Below are 19,186 nucleotides of genomic sequence, written 5' to 3'. Positions count from 1 at the left end.
CCTGGCTGCCATGGCTCCCGAGCAAGGGCACCAGAACCGCCACGATGTCGTTTCTGTCGACTGATCGCCGACCTGGAGACCAAGCTCGGAAGTGGGAGGGATCTTTTCTTATCCGTCTTTCCTGCTCCCCTTGTCTTTTCTCGTTCTCTCTTTCCTCTTCTCTCGCCCGGAGCTTTCATGTTTCCTCCAGCCATCCCATCCCATCCCCATCTCTCGTCTGCGCGCCACCTGGGGCAGCCCCCCGTCATCGTCGTCACCCAAACGCAGTGGCCGCAAGAGCCGAGAGATAGCTTCGCCGGGCTGTCCTGGTGGACGTCGTGGAATAGGAAAATGGCTTGCTTGTGATAGTCGGGGCTGCGTGCCCCGTCCGGGTCTTTGTCGTCGTGGCTGTTGGGGGAGGACCTTGTCAGTTGTGAGTTCGAGCATGTCCTGTCTGGGTCGACCATTGTTTGCGGTGTTTGTCAGGTTGCCGACGAGGTTTGACGGGCCGCTCGTATGCAGAGGGCTATATAAGACGGAAGTCGAATCTGCAACGTTGGAGACGGTCCACTTCGTATTAGAGGATACAAAATCTACACGTCTACGACTGACATCATCCGGATGCCAGGCCGGTTCTCCCTAGCCACATTTCAAACGATTCTCCCTGAAACATCATCCTTCGGCCGGTCGTCTACGTTCTGGATCGAGCACTCAAGCTTGTACCATGTGCACGGAGAAGCGTGTTTTTCTCGCGTGTGAGCACCACGCAACTACGTGCCTACCCTGTCCCGATATGCCGTCAAACGGGAAGCCGACCTCATGCGCCAAATTCACGCGTGAGACAGTCGAGGAGCCGAACAGCAGCATCATACCGATGCCCCCGTGTCCGCTGCTGCCCAACTGCCCGTACTCGCTCCGCGAGGGGCGCTGGAACTGTTGCGAGTGCGGAAAGGTCATGAACACGGCCGCACGGTGTGAGTGCGAAATGCTGATAGGGGGGATGCTGGTGCAGTGCCAGCACGTGTGCTGCCACGCGTGTCCAAAGGGAAGTTGGCAGCTGTGAACGAGAGGGTGGCACTGTAAACCTGCTATGGGTCAACCGGGAACAGAGGTCGCAGACAGAGAGTGGGAGGAGGGTGCTTACGGTCCAGCAGAGTCCTGGCCGTGCGATACGGAGACAGTCGCCCACAGGTCATCAACAACAAATCGTTCGACAGTACAGCCACATTGGGCCGCAGCATTCGTGAGACATGTGCCGGAGTGTTGGGACAGTCTTTCCAGCGAGCTCGGGTCTCACAAACCCAGCTGGTCGGGTCGGCTCGTACGGAAGAATGTTGCCGAGTCTTGCGAACGTTGCGGAACGACAGCGGATGAGCAGGCAAGCTCCCACAAGACGATGGAACCTATGTATGTATTCCAATTTGGCACTATTGGAAGATCCGTTAGTACAGGCTGGCAGTAATCCACCAAACGATGAGTTTCTTTGACAGGCCTGTCATTTAGCAACCCATATGCCTGGTCACAGTGTCCGCTGCAAGCTTCGCGTTTGTCATCGGCGAACTGCAGCATCGGCGGCGAGTCACGATGCTTTTTGCGCCTCCAGCAGGTGGGACGCAGGAGCCCCTGTGGCATCTTGCATGATGAACTCGGCCAGGCGAGATGGCGTTCCGGTCCGAACACCCGTCCTGCCGACGCCACATGGTGGTCTCCCGAGACATCAATATGCAGCACCGAAGCAGGCTTTCGAAAGCCACAGGGGCCGAAATATGAAATATTTTTGAAATCGCTGGCCGGCGATGGAGCCATGGATAGGCGACGAGCTGCTAACGATGCGCTCGCTACGGACTGGCGAGAAGGCTTCACACCATGGCGGTGAACGCCCCGTCATGTTGGCGAGCGCCGATTGCAAGTCTGATGGATCGTGTCGACATCGCCGGTAGGATCCAGAGTATAAAATGTTGCCCGTGCAAGTCAGTCGTATGCCGAGCCGCAAAGACCGTCGACCGCACGTGCCCTCGAGAGAAGCAAACCAGCCGCTGTGTATCAGAGCCAAACTCGGTAGCAACAGCCATGTGCAAAGGGGAGCCGCGCGTGCACGGATGCGGACACACATCCATCAAGTGGTCGTACTGCAGACACTCGACGTTCGACGTCACGTCCCGGCGAACGGAGCCCTGCAACGACACCGAGTTTGGTGACACGCGACAGGGGAGGACCGACTGCCCGTTGGAAAACTGCGCCTTCAGGAGCAAAGGCGGGCGATGGGTGTGCTGTCAGTGTCGCCAAGGTCCGAATACGGGCGGCTGGTGCCTGCAGCCAGTCCAGCGCATGGAGATGGGCTTGGGCTCAGGCGCGCCTCAGGAGACGGAGACGGCGACGTGCGACCACGGGTGCTGCGATACATGTTTCCAAAGCCGTGGGTAACGTGCCCCGCGCCATCGTGTGGCATGATGCTGACGGAGCCTATATATGCTTTGCCCCCCAGTGCAAGGAAAGACAGTGGCCGACTAGCTACTTTGTATATGTACGGGCGAGCATCGTTGTTACGAACTTTATGTGCGCGCGACACCCGCAATTCATCCATCTCTGCCGCAGCGGACCGGCAGCGGACGGGAGGACCAGGCGCAGACGCTCGTGGTTCATTCGAGTCGTGGACGCATATATGTTCAGCTGTCTTGTATGTTACCTCAAGCTGTCATGAGATAGATGAGATGTGCCAACCGAGGGGCCGCTGCAATTTGTCCGCGGGCTGGGTCTCTATGAAAGCGACAGGCCTGCATGGATGAAAATGCTGCTAGATATGATGTTGATGGGTATTCTGGACACTTTGGGTTTGGAAGGACAAGGATTTGTGCTGGTGTTCAGCCAAAACACACGAGTGAGGTCGTTTGACGGTTGGCCGAGCACGCTAGAGTAGTACCTTGGATATACAGGTTTTAGGCAACACGGACCAAGACACTAAGTGACGTGCGCGATACGATATTGACTTGCCATTTGGGAAGGCACCATGGCGTGTCCTGGTACAAAGGTAATAAATAGGTAAGGTACCTAAGGTAAAGAAAGTGCCTGACCTAGCAATACAGTACCTAGGAGGTACTAAGGCACGATTCTACAAAAGTATACTGTACGTCTTGCCAAAACGCCTCGCTTCACAGGATAAGCGAAACTGTCGTCTCGAGCCAGTATCTCGCCTCACTCCCAAATTCATGGGACGGGTCCGGACAGACACCATCGTATCTTGCCAGATGCGCCGTTCTGCCCACGGACTGCTAACCTTCAATTCCGGCGGGCCACGTGTGAGGGATGCCCAAATGCCGACCATTCTGCAGGCCCACAGCCAAACATTCTTCGGCAAACCCGGGAAGGGTTGGCAAGATGGCAGGCACAGCCTAATAAACGCACGTAGTCACTTGAATCAGGCGCCTGTCCAAGAGATCACCGCTTGCCAAGCAGCGCTCACTCGTCGTCTTCACCTGAGTTGGTATGGTGGTCCAGCCCCAGCCAACGTAACTACCCTACCGTACTGGCGTTGCCGCACCGCCGCCGCGGCTGAAAGTTCAGTCGGCCAGCGGCGACAGCGCAGGGTCCTGGGCCACGATGCGACCAACGAGAGGCAGGGAGTGCGCAAGCAGATCACGCCAGCGTGATCGATGCTGACATTCGGGCTCGCGAGCAAACAGCAAGGGTGATACTGGTGGCGTGGGTGAGGGCGATTCCTCCTGCTTCTGGCTCTGGCCGGAGACGAGGCGTCTGCACTCGATTCACGGCGCGCTGCAACAATACCTAGGGGATGTACGGAGTAGGGGATGCAAAGTAACCTTTGCCAGCCAGCCGTCTTGGGCATGTGCCAGCGCGCGTGGCTTGACGTGACGGCGCCGACCGTCCCTCGTGGCAACTGACGGGCCACCCCAGTCCAGGTGGCATTGTGGTCTCAGGAGGCGGTGGTGGGTGGTGGTGATGGTGGTGGAGATGTCGGGTCACACGAGGAATGGGGTGTTGGAGGGGCGGCCCACTGGCCCCCTCTCTCTGGCGCTCACCCGCACCCGAGCTGTGCTGCGCCCATCAATGGACTCATCCACTGAATTTTTGCCCACCACCTCAGTGAAGGAAACTCCTGATGGAAGGTGCCACTCCCCTCGGGTCCCCGCTATCGCCGCCGTCGACGGCGCCATCAATGGGCGCCAAACGGGCGCCAAACCTGCTGCCGCTGCATGAGGTGTGGCTCCTCCCCGGGCAGCCTGGTCTCACCGTCGGGTGCCATGCCCGCCCGACGCCCATCCACTGAACCAGCCCTGGAGACTTTCAACCACCAACCCCCGTCGCATTTCGCCTTCCTTGGCTTGGGAATTGATCCGCCCCCCCGTAAAGTTCCTCGTTCCTGGGACGCCAGCAGCGGTCGTCGTCGTCAGGGGCTCATCAACTCCGCTCCCTCGCCCAGCCATCAACTCCAAACCACCCTTTTTTCGCCTCCGGCCCCGAGCCAAGCAAGCACCGTACCATCGCCTCAGCGCCGTGACAAAGGAGAGCGCGCGTGCCCCATCCCGTCTTCCGGTTCCCCCAACGCCAGCTAGCAGCATTGTCACAGTCATCCCGCGAAACCGACGAGTACCCACCGCATCGCCGCCTCCCTGTTGTCCCCAGAGGTACTCGCTCGTCACGAATCACGATGCCTGCCTCGCTCGATTCTTCTCGCCCCATAATGGCGCCCTCGGTACGTCTGTCCAGGCCACCACGATGCTGGTCTTATGTGCCCTGTCCCCCAACCTCGTTGCGCTGTTTGTTGTCTTGGTCCTGCCTTGCCCGGGGGCAAACAATCGACGCGAGTGCCTGCCTGTCTTACCCTCCCTCCCTTGAGCCCAGTCGTCTCGTCTCGCCTTTGGCTGCCACCGCAATAAACATCCCCGATCCCCTTTCTCGCTCCGCTTCTCCTCGTACGCCGTTGACCGCCTCGACGTGCTTCCCTCCCCACAAGCTCCCCCGATCGCGCCTCGAGTCCTGGCACTCAACCGCGCCCATGGCCGCCGCTCCTGCTGACACTGTGGCTTGCCAACAGAACCGAACGTCGGTCCGCTTCAGCACGTACAGCATGGTGGCCCCGTCCTTGACGCCCACCTTCCAGACATCAGACTCGGCGCAAGCCGAGATCCGCGATATTGCCCTCGGTCTGGACCGCATGGAGAACAAGGCCCTCTCGTCCCAGCGCGTCGTCCTCAGCGACGAGAAGACAGACAACATGAGCAAGCTGGCCCTCGGCGCCAAGCTTGAGCGCGCCCTCGACCGTCGGATGAGTAGCCAGGACGCCGTCATGCGCCCTCGCCAGAAGAGCATCAAGGTCAGCATCAGCGAAAAGACACCAATATCCGAGAAGGCGTAGTGCAGCCTGTGTTGCGGACCCGGCATGCGTGCCCTGCCGCGCGTTTTCATCAAGGAATCAGCTGGCTCGATATCGAATACACGTGGTCACGAAAAGACCTTGACGGCCCGCCCTATCGGTTAGACCCTCCAGCTCGGCACTGACGCGATTGCTGCCCAATTGCCAGGATGCACTTGAAGCGTTGCGTCAGCATATTTTCCTGCGCCTGCTTGGTCATCGGAAAGCATATGACAGGCAGGCGCCACGACCTTTCCAGACACCGACGGTTCATTACAACTCCACTTTGTTTTAGAGGCTCTTCGCGAGTATCGCTTCGAGGGTTGCGCGTCAGGCGAGGCCAGGCAAGAAGGGTGGGCGGCTGTTTGTTGCGTTCACGAGCATTCACAACACAAGTGCTAGTGCTTGCATGAGGGAGGGTTGATGTTTATGGTTACGGGACGATCCGGCATGTTTTGTTTGCTTTGTGCCCCGTTCTTAGGATATCCAATGGCAGGGAAACCACGCTTCGCATTCAGAATCTGACATGTCAAAGTTGCGGCTTGCGATGTCGCAGACTCCACGTTGTGCCCTTGCAGTCACCGCTGCAAGCATCGTCAGCTATAAAGCAGAGATTCAAACACAAAGCCACGTGTATTTGCCCATGCGCCGATTAATGAAGTGGTCCTCTCCCTCCTCGCAAACTTGATATCATGTTAGTAACGTGGTTGTACATCGCTTGCCCTGCCTGCATCTTGCTTTGTTGGCCTTCCCCATGCCCGCCTTATCCAGCGACCCGCCCCCTCACCTCCCTCTCATAGCGATCGCTTCTTCCTCTCAATCAGTCCGTCAATCTCCTTGAGCAGGCCGACAAGCTCAGCCTCCTCGCCCTCGACCTCGAGGCCACTCTTCACCCACTCCCTCGCCTCGTCCAGCCTGCCCATCTCGACGAGGCAGCGACCCCTCCTCCACCAGCCCTTGGCGTTGCCCACGCGGCGGGCCTCGACGCTGGCCTCGGCGTCGACGGCGCCCTCGGGCCAGTTCTGCATCGCCATGTGCGCCTGCGCGCGGTTGGCCAGCAGGCCCGACACCTCCTCGCGCACCAGCGCCGCGGGCTCCCACATGGGCCGCGTCAGCGCCATTTGAATGCCCAGGGTGTACAGGCGCACCGCCTCGGGGTACTTTTGCTTGCGATACTCGGCGTTGCCGTTGTCCCGCAGCTTGCTGATGTTGCCGCTGCGCTTGGGGTTGACGGGGATGGGCGCCGGGGGCACCGTCGCCGGGTGGTCGAGCGACAGCAACGCTCGGTGCAGCGTGTTGAGCTGTTCGAGTTCCGCGTCGAGGGTGCGCGACGGCCGTGCCGACGAGATGGCCTTGGACTGCGGATCCATATGAAGGGGGAGGAGGTCGAAGTGCTCGAGGTCCGCCATAGCTGTGGTGTATGTGCGGTCTGAGGGAGACCGACTTGAAGAAGCGAAGCGAGGCGTGCGCCTAACGCGATGTACGGGGACTGAAGGCGGCCTGCGTTTCTGTCCGGTAGATCTCCTTCCGTGGGCCAAAAGCACGCGGGCTGGCAGGCTGCTCAGAAAGGAGCGAAAGTGTGCTGAGGGTGGGTGGTCGGTCTATCAAGTGAAGCTGTCCTTGTCTCGAAGGGGACCCTCAGACTGGCGCGCAACAAAGAACACGTTGGACCGACCCGTTATCTTATCAGCATGTGACTGTGGGGTCCCCCGCGTCTCTGCACAACGCCCTCACCCACAACTCCACGGCATTGGCGGGAGATGAAATACATGGGAGAACGCCTCTAATGTATTTGTAGTGTTCTGACATGGCTACTACCAGAATGAGATATGTATGCATATTCTTGTTCTTTGGTATGTATCTAAAAGCAAGAGCCATAACATGGACGTAAGCGCAGAGGGGCACACACAGACACTACATCGTACAAGGTCGACGTCGACGTCCGCCATTTCCAGCATGTGACTGGTCCGCGTCATCCGGGGAATTGATCATAAGTCAGTTCCATTCCTTTTCTACTCCTAATGCCAAATGCTAGTCTCTCTCACGCGAGAAGAGAATATACCGTGTGTCGTCCCATCCTCCCCACTATCGCCCACCACGTCCTGCGTCCCCTTGGACTCTGCCGCCAGAGCCAAGCATGGTTTCCTTGGGCCATGGCCGTGGGACAGGCAGGCCATTCCTCCAGTTCCGCGTCTTCACAGCGCGCACGGGCCGACCCCGAAACGTGCCATCCGTCGCCCTCACGAGCCGCCGGAAACTTCGAGTTGTTGGTTCTGTGCTTTATTTGATTTGGCACGGGTTCCGCCGCCGACGAGATTCATGTAGAACATTTAGAACAACCTTCCGCCACCTTCCCATAAGCCGCCGCCCTTGCCATCACTCAGCAAATCAAGTGTTATCCGTTGTGAACCGCCGCGCCAATCTAATGAACCGCACGAGAAATGACAAGACAATGCGAAGCTACCGAGACCGGCTAGGGCCAGGGTATCGGCCAGTTTAGTAGCCGTAGGCAGCAAGGGCCTTCGCAGTCTCGGGCTTGACAGAGGCGTTCTTCTTGGCGTCGGACAGTTGTCGGGCAGCGACCCGCTTGCGCTCGTAGTAGGCGGCGCCCTTCGCCTTTCTTCGCTCCTCCAACCGGGCAACAACATCCTGGTACTTCCAGCCGACCTCGTGGCTGAGACGGCCGACGGTGCAGTACTTGCGGCCGGGCTGCAGGCGGAGGACGCGGAGAGCCTGGGGGACGACCATCTTCTTCTGCTTGTCGTAGGGAGGGGGGACACCCTCGAAGACCTTGAGGCGCTCGAGAGCGGCGGCACCACGGGCGGTCTTGTGGGGGATCATGCCACGGACGGCCTTGTAGAAAATTCGGGAGGGAGCGCGGAAGTGGAAGGGACCTGTCGGTCATCAGCAAGGCGGGCTCAGCGGCGACGAAAGGCGATTTGGCTCGGACTCACCACCACGGGTGGGGTTGTATCGTGTCATCTTGCGGAGATAGGCGTGGTACTTGACTGTTCGACTGTCAGTGTCTGCTCCATGGATTGCAATCGACTCGTCGATTCGGCTGGTGGAAGCCAACCGCGTCCAGCCGGATCTGGCGGGTGGATGAAGGGAGACATACGCTTAGCGCGGAAGAACTCGCCAGAGATGTTCAGGGCCTCGCAGCGGACGACAACGACCTTCTGGCCGTTGAGAAGCTGCTTGGCAACGATGCTGGCGAGGCGGCCCAGAAGGTGGCCCTTGCCGTCGACGACAACCTAAGACTTGTGTTAGCTCGAGCCTCGACATTGTGCTGCTGGTCCGGTTTCAACGGCGCATGAAGTCGCAAGCAGCGGAAGCAGCAGGCACCAATTCGCTCGCCATCCTCGTCTGCCTTGCTTCGTGCCCGCTGCTCCCGCTCCCTTTGTCCTGCATCCGCCAAATCACCCCGCTTTGTCGCAAACAGTTTGGTGGTGTTTACTCACAACCGGCTCGAACGACGACATCGTATCGGTTTCGTGGAGGCGAAAAGGAAACGAAGGAAAGGCGACAGCTCAGACGACGACGATGACACACAAATCCTCCGACCGGACCGGCGAGAATCTGCTGCTGTGCTGCTGGGGTTAGTCGTCCCTGGGCGAGGTGTTGATGATGGTCGCGACAGTGATTGACGGCGAGAAAATCCAAGTTCCGCTTTGAGGGCTCGTTGTGCCTTTGGGCCAATGTGCGCTAGCCCAACAGGGGAAAGTGGCTTTTGGGGTGTAGCGAGGAGGGCTCCCAGCCGCATTGTGCTTTAGGGCTGCGAGACCTACCAAGCAGAGCCGGAGATTCTCCGCCGCGAGCGGACCACGTGATCTCAAATTAGTACGACGTCAATACCAGTTACCTCATATTATCACTCCACGGCTGCAATGGACTCATGTTTGTTCACTGGCAGGTAGCCTGAGCAGATCAAGTCACGGTTGTGCTCAGTCGTTGTGCGCTTTTGGAGTCTACCTGTCAATTCAGGGTCGTCGATGCGGCCTCAATGACCTGCTGCTCTAGATTGTTGTACAGGTTCTATGACTGCCAGTATCTGGCAGCAGTCTCAGGTGTCTCTGCAATGCATGCCACAACGCCAGTAACTAAGGCCATATACGACCCGTGTCTCGCCATGGTGTCCAACTTCCCCTAAGTCTCTGAAACAGGATGCAAGCCCGCGACTGCTCAATCAACCTTTAGCAGCGTCCAAACCCTTCAGCACCTCCTGGACTCGCTGCACCAATTCTTTCCGCTTAGTCCGCACCTCGTCGATGCCCTCCGTCTCCACCCCGTCCAACTTGAGAAGGATATTTTGAAAGAGCGTCTCGGAAAGCTTCCTGTGTTCGTCCTCCCTGACCTTGGGGTCGGACGGCGGTGCTGCAGTGAACTGCACGCACAGAGGTAGATACTTGGTCGTGAGCTCGGTGGACAGCTCGTCGATGCGCCTCAAGGCCCCACTACCGGCCGCGGGCGGGGGCGGGGATCTCGCGGAACCGGTGCTGGCAGAGTCGCCGTCGTCTCTGTTGGCCCTTTTCTTGCCCTTTCGCTTCTTGCGGCGCTTCGACTTATCCCCGTGTGCGGCATCGTCAACAATCACCATTTCCTCGTCAGACGCGCTGTCCTCGTTGCTGGCGTCGGAGAGAACGGCCATAAGCTCGCTTTTGTTCTTGACGTTGTAGTCGCGGACCGGCGCTGCGGGCTCCTTGAGCTGACGGCCCTTGTAAAGGAGCTTCACGCGCCGAGTCGCGCGCTCCGATAGGTCCATCATCAATCCGACGCGCGCACGCACATCCCTCACGCGCAGCTTGCCGTCGCCAATGGAATATGCCGGGAAGTGAGCCGGATACGTGACTCCCTTGTTCTTGATGATGAGGACGTCATCATCTGGTGTCGGAGGGGCGGCGGACTGTGACCTAGGATGGTAACGGCCATCCGTTGCACCCAAGGGGCCGTCATCCAGGTCCTGCGACGTGATGTAGGAAAAGTCGTCATCCGTCACTGCGGGGATGCCGCTCGAGAGAGAGCCGTAGGGAGAATCGCGCTTGAGCGACCAGCCATATCTTGACATGGTGATGGGAACGGCGACGAGCGCCGCGAGACTGCTATAGAGGAGCCCTGGCGGTACGCCAAGGGTCTCGGAGAGGTACTCGCTGGAGTCTTGGAAGGCGGACGAGAGGTTGACGAGAGTCCCGTTGAGGTAGGACGTGATGTTTTGCAAGGCTCCAGAGGATGCCGCGGCGATCTGTCTGGAATCCACCTTGCCTCTCGTTGGTAAGGTGACCCGAAAAGGACACCTCGTACGTCACCAATCTTCTATTCCGTCCAGGGATGCAGCCGGGGGGTGGCAACAAGTCGAGTTGCGGCAGGGCGTGGGGTAGCTGTGTGACGCTGGAGCGGCTGAGCGATGTCGTTTTTGGAGCTGCAGGACGCTGCGACTGCGGCCAGGCGATGCGGCGAGCGGTGACGATTAGTGGAAGCTAAGTGGCTATATCGCTGCGGGTCTCGGAGGCCTCGGGGTCGCGCTCGTGAGTTCGCCAGCGAGGAAGCGAGAAAGGTCGGGATCGATGATGTCCTGGAGAATCAAAGTTACCGCTCGCTCCGAGGCGCGTAGCTAACCCAAGAAGACCGGACTGGGCTGGTACGCAGAGACAATGAAGAGTAAATCCACCGTATAAACGCTAAAACAGATGAGCAGGATGATGAATGCGCGCGTGGTGAAGCCTGCGATTGACCGCGACTTGGGGCTGGTGGTGATGTGAAGGGCTGCACTTGAGCAAGGAGAAACCTGGCCGAAAATTATGCGGATCGCGGGGCTGAGGCAGCTACAGGGGTCCTCTTGCGCAACAAGCGAGCTCAGCTGATCAGGTGATGCAGGCTGTCTCTTTGTCGCCCAGCCCGTATCGGATTCCACCCCAAGTCCCAGACGCTTGAGGTAAAGACTGCTGTCGGTTGGAACCAATGTCCTCGAACCCTTGGAATGCCATGCCGGGCGTCTCGCGGTTTGATCTCCTTGATGCTTGACGTGCCCCGGTAAGCTCGGTCCGAATGACGTACGCCCAGTTGGGTCGTGTAGCAAGTCGAATTGGGGATATTCCCAACTTCCAAGTCAGCCTACCCGGGAGTATGCTACAATTCTTGCGATGAACTTTCATGCCGTCCATTATTTCTACAAATATTACATGGCCATTCAGAATTTATACTGCGTTGCTCTGTTGTTTACCCCCACCAGTTGGAGAGCGCGCGGTAGTTCTGATCGCCAGGTGTGACACAAGGAACATTTTGGGGACGACCAGTTACCAGCACTGAATGCGCAACATGAGAACACGGCTTATTATGATGAAACATGTGTACACGTGCATTAGGCGGGCAGCTAGCGCGGCCTTAGTCACTTAAAACCATCTCTATAAACACCATGTTCCATCCAGTGACCGGGACACGGTTCCTGGATTCAGGACGTGTGCAGTATATACCCGGGCCATATCACGCGCCGTGAAGTTTCAGATGCTGTCGCCGTCTTGCCAGTTTTACAGGGGCATGGTCCTTATAACATGTTAAAGTTGCACCCAGGAAAGCGGCAACGGGCCGTTACAGTACCTGGTGAGATGCTGATCGGGCCGTTGATCACGGGCAGGGAGCCTCTGCTGACACCAAGGCCAGTGGCAGCGGCATGAAGAAACTGGATTGGTCCAGAGGACGACACTGTGTGCATACCGAGATGGTGACACAAGCCAACGACATACCATGACAAAGCCTCCATTAATAATATCGAGTCGCTGGTGCAGGAGCCCCTACCTGGAAACCGAGCCGAGGTGGCGTTGGCAGCCTCGTCTTGAACTTCTGTCAAGCCGCAATGCGAGCGAGCGCGCTGGCCTGCAAGCCCGCGCCACCCAACGGGCCAGCGCCTGATGCGGCAAGAATCGTTCCCGTCCAGGGGATCAGGCTTCTGGAACCTTAGTAGGTACGTACCTGTATCCACCACCGGCCCGCCCTTGCCTGCCCAGCCCGCCCTATACCTACTCTAGCAGTGTTGGGCGAGGCCGTGGCACCGAAAATTGGGATTGCATCATTGACCTCCCGTCCGCTTCTGTTACAAATCCATTCAACACACCCCGCAGCCTTCCTCTCAACGTAGCACCACTCATCCTACGTCGTACCGTATATCAACGCGCATCTGCCCCCTCACCTGCCCATCGCCGCCCCAATTGTTGCCTAGACCCTCCATGTTCCCAGTTTTTCGACACTTCTTCTCCACGACACAGTCACGTCAAGCAACCATGGCTACCGCATCAGACAAGGCCCAGAAGCTCATCAATGACAACGCCGTCAGTACGTGTGCTCCATAACCCTCTCGGCGGCAGACGCAACAGGCGTGGCTAAATGCAATGGCTCAGTTGTCTTCTCCAAGAGCTACTGCCCCCACTGCCGCGCCACCAAGCAGACGCTCTCCAGCCTCGACGCCGAGTTTACGACTCTCGAGCTCGACAACGAATGTGCGTCACTCCCCCGCATCCCGGTCGCCTTGCCCGAGCCGGTCACCCCTATTATCTAGGCGCTTGAATGCTAACAACTTCCCGCAGCTGACGGCGGCGACCTGCAGGATGCCCTTGAGCAAATCACCGGCCAGCGTACCGTCCCCAACGTCTTCATTGGCCACAAGCACATCGGCGGCAACTCGGACGTCCAGGCCCTAGTCAAGTCCGGCGAGCTCAAGCGCAAGCTCCTCGACTCGGGCGCCCTAAAGGCGTAAGAAACCCCTTCACGAGGTAGGTGGCACGAGCTGAGGCGGCGATAGGAGCCTGTAAGGAGATTATGCACTGTGACGGGGTATTGTCGATGTAGGATGAAAGGCGACACACTAGACGCATGTATATAGACGCGGGCAGTGTTTGAAACAAAGTCTGTGGTGCGATGACAACACTCGTCAAACAACAGAGCCGTGTTTGACTTTAATACCCTGGAGTCGCTTCTCCATCTAAGCGTACATGACGTCGTGGGCGCAACGTGGTACACATGACACGAGGTGCCTATTCCTACAAGACCTGCGAGAGGATCTATACGACCTGCGTTGCAACGGTGCCCACTGGTCGCTCCACGAACTCCATGACTCCGTCAATGATGTTTTGCCGCGCGCCCTCGGATGCGACATTCTTCCCTGCCAGGTAGTTGAGCCACAGCAACCGCGAGACGCGCTCGTCAGCCACGCCGCCCATACGGTCCCTCTTGCCGTCCTTATTCTTGGTCGTGCCGTCACCGTAAAGGACGGATAGCGCGCCGTCGGCGTCGCGATACAGGAGCAGCTCCTTCTTCTTGGGGACCGACCCGCGGTTGAACAAGCCCTTGAACTCCTTCATGGCGGCGCCAAAGGCCTCATCGTTGTATGCCGCGCTCCGCAGCGAGCGCGCCTGTATGGCCCGCACAAAGCCGTCGCGCAGGTGGTGGAAGTCGGTGTCGCGGACGGGCGTGAGGCGGAAGACGCTGCGACAGCCTGCCTCGCGCAAGATCGCGTCCCACGTCTCCTCGCCTTCAGTAGCGTCCAACAGCGCCTTACGCAGGTCCTGCTTCTCCGAGGGGATAAGCGTAGTGGCGACCGGGTTGATCTTCTTGACGAGATAGTGCTGCAGGCGAGCCACGTCCTGCGTCGCCACGTAGAAGCCCACGAGGTAGACCTGCAGACCGATAAAGGTCACCGACCGCATGCCGAGCCCCACGAGCGTGAATTCGACGCCGTCCTGGTCGATAAGGGAGGTGGCAACGGGGCCGTTGTTCTGCGACGCCGGGACGTCGACGTCGATGAGGCGCGGGAAAGCCGGGACCGTCGAGTCACCCGTGGGCACAAGCTCGCGGCCTTCTTCATCGTGCACCACAACCTTGCGCCGCTCGCCGGCCTCGGTCTTGAAGGTCTCGGTCGGCACGGACGGCGGGGCGTCGCACTTGACGGATAGGCTGCTTTCCTTTTCCCGCTCGGCCTCGAGGGCCTTCTTGAGCTTCCACGCCGTGTAGACGAACGAGACTATGCCGGCGACGGCGCCCGCCGCGAGGAACGCCGTGCGGTTCTGCTCGTAGTCGCGGCGCTTCGCGTTGAGCTTGTTGAGGTCGAAGTCTTGGGTCGCACGCGTGGACTGGCGCTGCGTGAAGAGCGTGCGGCGTGCGGCGGAGGCTGCGGCGGTGCGGCTGTTGAGGATCCGGCTCGAGAGACGAGCCGGCCGGGCGAGGGCCGCGGGTCGAAGCATAGTCACAGTGGTGACGATGTGACGCCTCGACGATGGGTTACTCGATTGACGGGGCACAGACGGACGCAACCCGAGGTAGTTGCTGGCTGTCGGTGGTGGTGGAGAGATGAGCGGCGGAGTGGGAAATGCCTGCAGCTGCGTCATCTGGGCCGATTCGAGCGACAGTGGGCAGACGCGGCATGGAGCCAGGCATCAACTCCATCCATCCAAAAAAGGGCAACATCAAGTGAACCCACCATCACAAATCCTCCTATTGATGTTTATCTTTTCGCGTATTACACGTCTGTCTCTTGTAGACTCTGCAAAACACAAGGGCAACGTCGGGGTACTATTGTGTTTGTCGTGAACTCCGTTGGCAGCTGTGAAGCCACACATACGAATGCAGAACGCTGGGATGCCTGCCAATGCACCTGATCCGCAGCAGGCCGCACAGCTACTGACGAGGATCAAATGTCCAGGTCCTCTCCCTACTGGTTTACAACAGAAGCTGCACGTTAAGTGAATTGCCCTGTCCAAAACATGCGCAGATGATCTAATGTACGAAGTAGAGAAGAGAATGAATGAAAGGGCTCCCTCATATTATGCACTACCCCCACGGCTTCACAAACTGTGACTGTTAGTCATTACTGGAGAGACCGATAGCGGCAACGTCTTTGTCCAGAACTAATGGGTTTATCGGCGCTTTCTATCGTGAAATGGAAATTTTGCTTTCATTTACGGAGCCCGGCACAGTAGGGGAGTTGTCTACATCAGAAAGAGTGAAAACGCGACGAGGTAGCCTGGCTGAGGTGCACGGCGTAGACTGTTCTGAATGCTCAAGTCGAGCGAATTGCGTGCCAGTCTCGATACGGCTATCATCCATGTCTAGCCGCCGAGCAGTAATTAACACTTTTCTCCATAAACGGACGGCAGGCGGTGTAGTCATGTGAAGGGTCCAATGGTCAATTTCAAGCGCTGGGTCACGCAATGGCCGAGTGTCAAACCTTACCTCACATCGAGGACACGACTGAGACGTCTTTTCTTGGCTTGCACACGTATCGCGTTTTGAATCATACACGGTCTGTTTTCGCGGAAGGCCCGTCTTGGAAGCGTGGGGTTCTTCAACATGGCCATTGACGAGTTTCACGACCCCGAGCCCCAGCAGTCTGTCTACTCGGATGACCAGGTAGCGGCATGGCTTCGGCGCATCTCGCTGCCAGCGCAGTACGCCCAATACATCAGCACGCCATCTGCCATTCCCAAGACCGAAGAGTGTCTTCGCATCCTGTTCCGCTGCCAAATTACCACGTTTCCCTATGAGAACCTCACTGTCCACTACTCGCCGACGCACCGCGTCGATATTAACCCCAGGTCGCTCTACTCCAAGATGATGGAGCCGCCGCACAACGGTCGAGGCGGCTACTGCATGGAATTGAGCATCTTCTTTCATCACATGCTGCGGGGTTTGGGATTCCACGTCTACATGACGGGGGTGCGCAACCGCACGAGGACCGACGGCGAACCCCGGGGCGAATATCAGGGCTGGTGAGCAGCACTGAACTGAACTACCTCCTCAACACCGTTCAGACTTGGGAAGTAGATGCATACCACAGACAAACTCTGACGGTCGCCATCGCAGGACACACATCAACAACATCATTCACCTACCTTGCGGCGCCAAGTTCAGCGCCGACGTGGCCTTTGGCGGCGACGGACCGACCTCGCCCCTGCCCATGGACGGCGCAGGCACCGCGGTGCAGAACCTTGGCCCTCAGCAGGTGCGCCTCGTGTACGACAACATCCCCAAACAGCGGCTCCGGGAGCCCAAGCTCTGGATCTACCAGTACCGCAACGGTGCGAACCGGGAGTGGAATTCGTTCTATAGCTTCGCCGAGGTCGAGTTCTTCCAGGAGGACTTCGAGGTGCAGAATTGGTGGACGAGCGCCAAGACACCGCACCGCTGGACCGTCCTCGTCGTGCGTTTCCTGCGGCAGGGTGAGCCCGTCCACTTCGCCGACGTTGAGGCGTGGCAGACAAGCATCAACCAGAGTACGTGTGGCGACGACAAGGTGCATGTCGTTGGCAAGGTCATGCTGGTAAACGACGTGGTCAAGGTCAACATGGGGGGCAAGACGCAGGTCGTGCACCAGGTGAATTCAGAAGAGGGAAGGATCCAAGCGCTGCTGGATTACTTTGGAATCCGAATGACCGAAGAGGAGGCCAAGTGTGTAGACGGATGGGATATAGCGCTCCCCGCATCGAGCTGAGCGCAGTAATTTTTAGCGTCTGCAATTGTCAGACTTTCTTGGGAATACCCCTGCCCGGATTGTACCTTTAGTGAGCGGCATATAAGTAGACAATACTTTGTACTTCCTTGTGGTTGCTGTGCTAACTTCAAGCTGCCAGTTGATGTGAGGACGCGCGATCTTGCATCATGTAGTACCCAAGTCGCGCAGGCTCTCGGATCCGGTTTTATAAGTTGCTAACTGCTGCGGCCGAGCCGGATAGTGGGCTCGCTCCCACCGCGCCTGGGCCGTATCTTCAGAGTTACTATGGCTGTTCTGACTCGAGTGAATGCGGCTCCTTTTTTATTGGCCTCTATACCATATGCAGCGTAGGGTGAATATAGAGGTCGTTAGGTATGGTGCTGCTCACTTCCCCCATCAGGCTGCCGCAGCCGGGCACGGGATGATGACGGCGACGGAAGAGGTCAATTCCAATATTCTTCGACTGTAGATGGGGCCTGGGATCTTCTGCAAGATTGTGTCATGCGCATGTAAGCGCATAGGTCCCCGTAGAACAAGCTGGAAGAACATGAAATCCATTTGACATCCGAGCACAACTAGAAGGCAGGCTGAAGCATGGCATGCATGGAATCGGACCCACAGCGAGTCATTGGAGTAGGAGAGCAACATATGTACTTGAATTCTTATAGAGAATATACGAGGCTGGCTATCCTACAGAATATCTTTGGGCGTGACATCGACCCAGTTCTTGTCGGCTGTGACGGGAACGCCCTCGCGCCTCTGGGCGGCGGCAAAGTTGGTGCGCATCTCGTTAATCTGCTTCCAGTACTTTTCCTTGCGGTTGATCCAGAGGTGAATGCCGCCGCGCTCGACGTCGACGCCGTGGAAGATCATGGGCCCGTCGCTATCAGGCGTATCACCGCCGGCGAGGATGGGGCGCTTCCACTCGTCAATATAGGATAGGATGGCAGCCCACTTGCCTGTCTTCCAGGTGGCGGGCGTCCACAGGAAGGGCGTCATGACGAGATCGAGGTTGGCGCTCTCGCTGTAGTCGCCGTCGGCGATCTGCTTGCGGGCGGCGGTGACGGCGCCCGACGTCAGGTTCTTCATGAGCAGGCTGACGCCGATGACCTTTTCGGGGGGCACATTGTAGCCGTACTTGGGGTCTGAGGCGACCATGCGCACGAGCTCCTCGGAGGCGGCGCTGATGACGTAGACGTCGATGCCGTTGTTCATGAGCTTGTTGTACAGCTCGACCTGGCCGCGGAAGACCTTGGGCGGGCTGACCTCTGTCTTGACGACTTTGTCGTCGCCGTCGAACATGGTGGTAGGGACGGTGCCGTTGAGGGCCATGAGGTCGTCGACGTGGCGCTTGAGGTCACGCAAGGGGATGCCGCTAAAGACCTGCGCCGCAAAGGGGTAGCAGACGGCGTCCTCAATGGCGCATAGGCGGTTGTAGTAGCTGTAGAGACTCTCGTTGTGGGAGGGCGTGTCCCTGAAAGGCACGATCTTGAGCGAGGGGTCCATGGTGTTGCGGGTGAGGACGCCCTTGTTCTCGAGATAGGGCAGTAGCGACTCCTCAAGGTCGAACTGGTAGCTCGTGTTGTCCATGTCGAAGACGGCGTAGCTGCCATTGTGCGCGTTGCGGGCGATCATGGCGTTGAGGGCCTTGGCTGCGGCGGGCGGCCAGTGCTTGAGCGCGGGGCCGGCGGTGCACTTTTGCGGCGGCAGCGCGGCGTCGACGACGAGCGAGCCCGAGCCGGCGACGAGGGCCGCGGCGGCGGCGACCGTCTTGAGCGCGACGGACCTCATGATGGTGTTCTTGGTGTTGGCCGGCTGTCGCGATGCGTGCGGTGGGAGTAAGACGGAGGCTTCACACACGCAGGCGCAGACACAAACACACACACACACAAGCACATGCGACAGGACGGACACCCCTTCGGCTCACTGTTTTCGGGAGCGAGTGGACAATGTCAGTCAGTCAGTCCAGTCCAGTCCAGCTCAAGCGCATCCACGGCGCCCGCCCGCGCGCGGGGCTGTGAGCCTCAGCATAGGTCATGGAAATTAGCAGAAGACAAGGGTGTCTCTGCAAGTCGCAATTCCTTTGCCGAAGCAATCCATTCCTGGCGTCATGCTGAGCGATGCAGTTGGTCCGCACGTGGGCGATCAGCGCACGGCCAACAAAAAAATTCTCTAGCGGGCAGCGGCAGAGACTGGCCGGCCGGCAGCCGGGGGGGGGGGAGGGGGGCGGCGCTGATGGCCGTGTTGGTGACTCAGGCTGGTGGCCTCGTCTTATTGTTCACTGTTCACTGTTGACTGTTTTGTAGGTGTACACATTCCGAGTTGTCGACGCTGCGGTAACATCACAGCCGAATCCACTGGAC

The 19,186-nt window shown here is 58.5% G+C and overlaps 9 protein-coding genes across 9 annotated transcripts; 4 read left to right on the top strand and 5 right to left on the bottom strand.

Annotated features, from left to right (window-relative positions):
• Positions 1-4,224: 4,224 nt before the first annotated feature.
• JDV02_004106 (uncharacterized protein) lies at positions 4,225-5,994 on the top strand. The gene has a single exon (XM_047985291.1). It carries the CDS (start codon positions 4,646-4,648, stop codon positions 5,351-5,353), a length of 708 nt encoding a protein of 235 aa, XP_047841268.1. The 5' UTR covers positions 4,225-4,645; the 3' UTR covers positions 5,354-5,994.
• On the bottom strand, positions 5,796-6,969 carry JDV02_004105 (uncharacterized protein). Its single transcript, XM_047985290.1, has one exon. The coding sequence runs from the start codon at positions 6,757-6,759 to the stop codon at positions 6,145-6,147; it is 615 nt and encodes a 204-aa protein (XP_047841267.1). The 5' UTR covers positions 6,760-6,969; the 3' UTR covers positions 5,796-6,144.
• Positions 6,970-7,248: 279 nt separating this feature from the next.
• RPL16A (60S ribosomal protein L16A) lies at positions 7,249-9,024 on the bottom strand. The gene is made up of 4 exons (XM_047985289.1): positions 8,812-9,024; positions 8,469-8,604; positions 8,305-8,358; positions 7,249-8,244 (listed from the first exon to the last, which is right to left on the bottom strand). Exons 1-4 carry the CDS (start codon positions 8,830-8,832, stop codon positions 7,847-7,849), a joined length of 609 nt encoding a protein of 202 aa, XP_047841266.1. The 5' UTR covers positions 8,833-9,024; the 3' UTR covers positions 7,249-7,846.
• Positions 9,025-9,293: 269 nt separating this feature from the next.
• JDV02_004103 (uncharacterized protein) lies at positions 9,294-11,290 on the bottom strand. The gene has a single exon (XM_047985288.1). It carries the CDS (start codon positions 10,413-10,415, stop codon positions 9,537-9,539), a length of 879 nt encoding a protein of 292 aa, XP_047841265.1. The 5' UTR covers positions 10,416-11,290; the 3' UTR covers positions 9,294-9,536.
• Positions 11,291-12,489: 1,199 nt separating this feature from the next.
• TTR1 (Glutaredoxin) lies at positions 12,490-13,306 on the top strand. Its single transcript, XM_047985287.1, has 3 exons — positions 12,490-12,673; positions 12,739-12,837; positions 12,925-13,306. Exons 1-3 carry the CDS (start codon positions 12,568-12,570, stop codon positions 13,092-13,094), a joined length of 375 nt encoding a protein of 124 aa, XP_047841264.1. The 5' UTR covers positions 12,490-12,567; the 3' UTR covers positions 13,095-13,306.
• AIM18 (Altered inheritance of mitochondria protein 18 mitochondrial) lies at positions 13,183-14,672 on the bottom strand. The gene has a single exon (XM_047985286.1). It carries the CDS (start codon positions 14,575-14,577, stop codon positions 13,399-13,401), a length of 1,179 nt encoding a protein of 392 aa, XP_047841263.1. The 5' UTR covers positions 14,578-14,672; the 3' UTR covers positions 13,183-13,398.
• Positions 14,673-15,682: 1,010 nt separating this feature from the next.
• JDV02_004100 (uncharacterized protein) lies at positions 15,683-16,105 on the top strand (the record flags this gene model as incomplete). Its single annotated transcript, XM_047985285.1, has 1 exon — positions 15,683-16,105. One exon carries the CDS (start codon positions 15,683-15,685, stop codon positions 16,103-16,105), a length of 423 nt encoding a protein of 140 aa, XP_047841262.1.
• Positions 16,106-16,289: 184 nt separating this feature from the next.
• On the top strand, positions 16,290-16,823 carry JDV02_004099 (uncharacterized protein; the record flags this gene model as incomplete). The annotated part of the gene is made up of 1 exon (XM_047985284.1): positions 16,290-16,823. The coding sequence occupies one exon, from the start codon at positions 16,290-16,292 to the stop codon at positions 16,821-16,823; it is 534 nt and encodes a 177-aa protein (XP_047841261.1).
• A 645-nt stretch (positions 16,824-17,468) lies between these two features.
• On the bottom strand, positions 17,469-18,857 carry JDV02_004098 (uncharacterized protein). The gene has a single exon (XM_047985283.1). It carries the CDS (start codon positions 18,612-18,614, stop codon positions 17,514-17,516), a length of 1,101 nt encoding a protein of 366 aa, XP_047841260.1. The 5' UTR covers positions 18,615-18,857; the 3' UTR covers positions 17,469-17,513.
• Between the last annotated feature and the right edge of the window lie 329 nt (positions 18,858-19,186).

The sequence above is a fragment of the Purpureocillium takamizusanense genome, chromosome 3 (genome assembly GCF_022605165.1).
Source record: "Purpureocillium takamizusanense chromosome 3, complete sequence".
Lineage (NCBI taxonomy): Eukaryota > Fungi > Ascomycota > Sordariomycetes > Hypocreales > Ophiocordycipitaceae > Purpureocillium > Purpureocillium takamizusanense.
The sequence above is the reverse complement of the archived record's forward strand: the minus strand, read 5'-3'. Positions and strand labels throughout refer to the sequence as shown.

Excerpts from the sequence above, each read along its gene's own strand:
- JDV02_004106 (XM_047985291.1), top strand. The coding sequence starts at position 4,646 with ATGCCTGCCTCGCTCGATTCTTCTCGCCCCATAATGGCGCCCTCGGTA.
- JDV02_004105 (XM_047985290.1), bottom strand. The coding sequence starts at position 6,759 with ATGGCGGACCTCGAGCACTTCGACCTCCTCCCCCTTCATATGGATCCG.
- RPL16A (XM_047985289.1), bottom strand. The coding sequence starts at position 8,832 with ATGTCGTCGTTCGAGCCGGTT. Across the intron at positions 8,605-8,811 it reads TGTCGTCGTTCGAGCCGGTT|GTTGTCGTCGACGGCAAGGG; the intron begins GTGAGTAAACAC and ends CACAAGTCTTAG. Across the intron at positions 8,359-8,468 it reads CGAGTTCTTCCGCGCTAAGC|TCAAGTACCACGCCTATCTC; the intron begins GTATGTCTCCCT and ends ACAGTCGAACAG.
- JDV02_004103 (XM_047985288.1), bottom strand. The coding sequence starts at position 10,415 with ATGTCAAGATATGGCTGGTCGCTCAAGCGCGATTCTCCCTACGGCTCT.
- TTR1 (XM_047985287.1), top strand. The coding sequence starts at position 12,568 with ATGTTCCCAGTTTTTCGACACTTCTTCTCCACGACACAGTCACGTCAA. Across the intron at positions 12,674-12,738 it reads CATCAATGACAACGCCGTCA|TTGTCTTCTCCAAGAGCTAC; the intron begins GTACGTGTGCTC and ends GCAATGGCTCAG. Across the intron at positions 12,838-12,924 it reads TCTCGAGCTCGACAACGAAT|CTGACGGCGGCGACCTGCAG; the intron begins GTGCGTCACTCC and ends AACTTCCCGCAG.
- AIM18 (XM_047985286.1), bottom strand. The coding sequence starts at position 14,577 with ATGCTTCGACCCGCGGCCCTCGCCCGGCCGGCTCGTCTCTCGAGCCGG.
- JDV02_004098 (XM_047985283.1), bottom strand. The coding sequence starts at position 18,614 with ATGAGGTCCGTCGCGCTCAAGACGGTCGCCGCCGCCGCGGCCCTCGTC.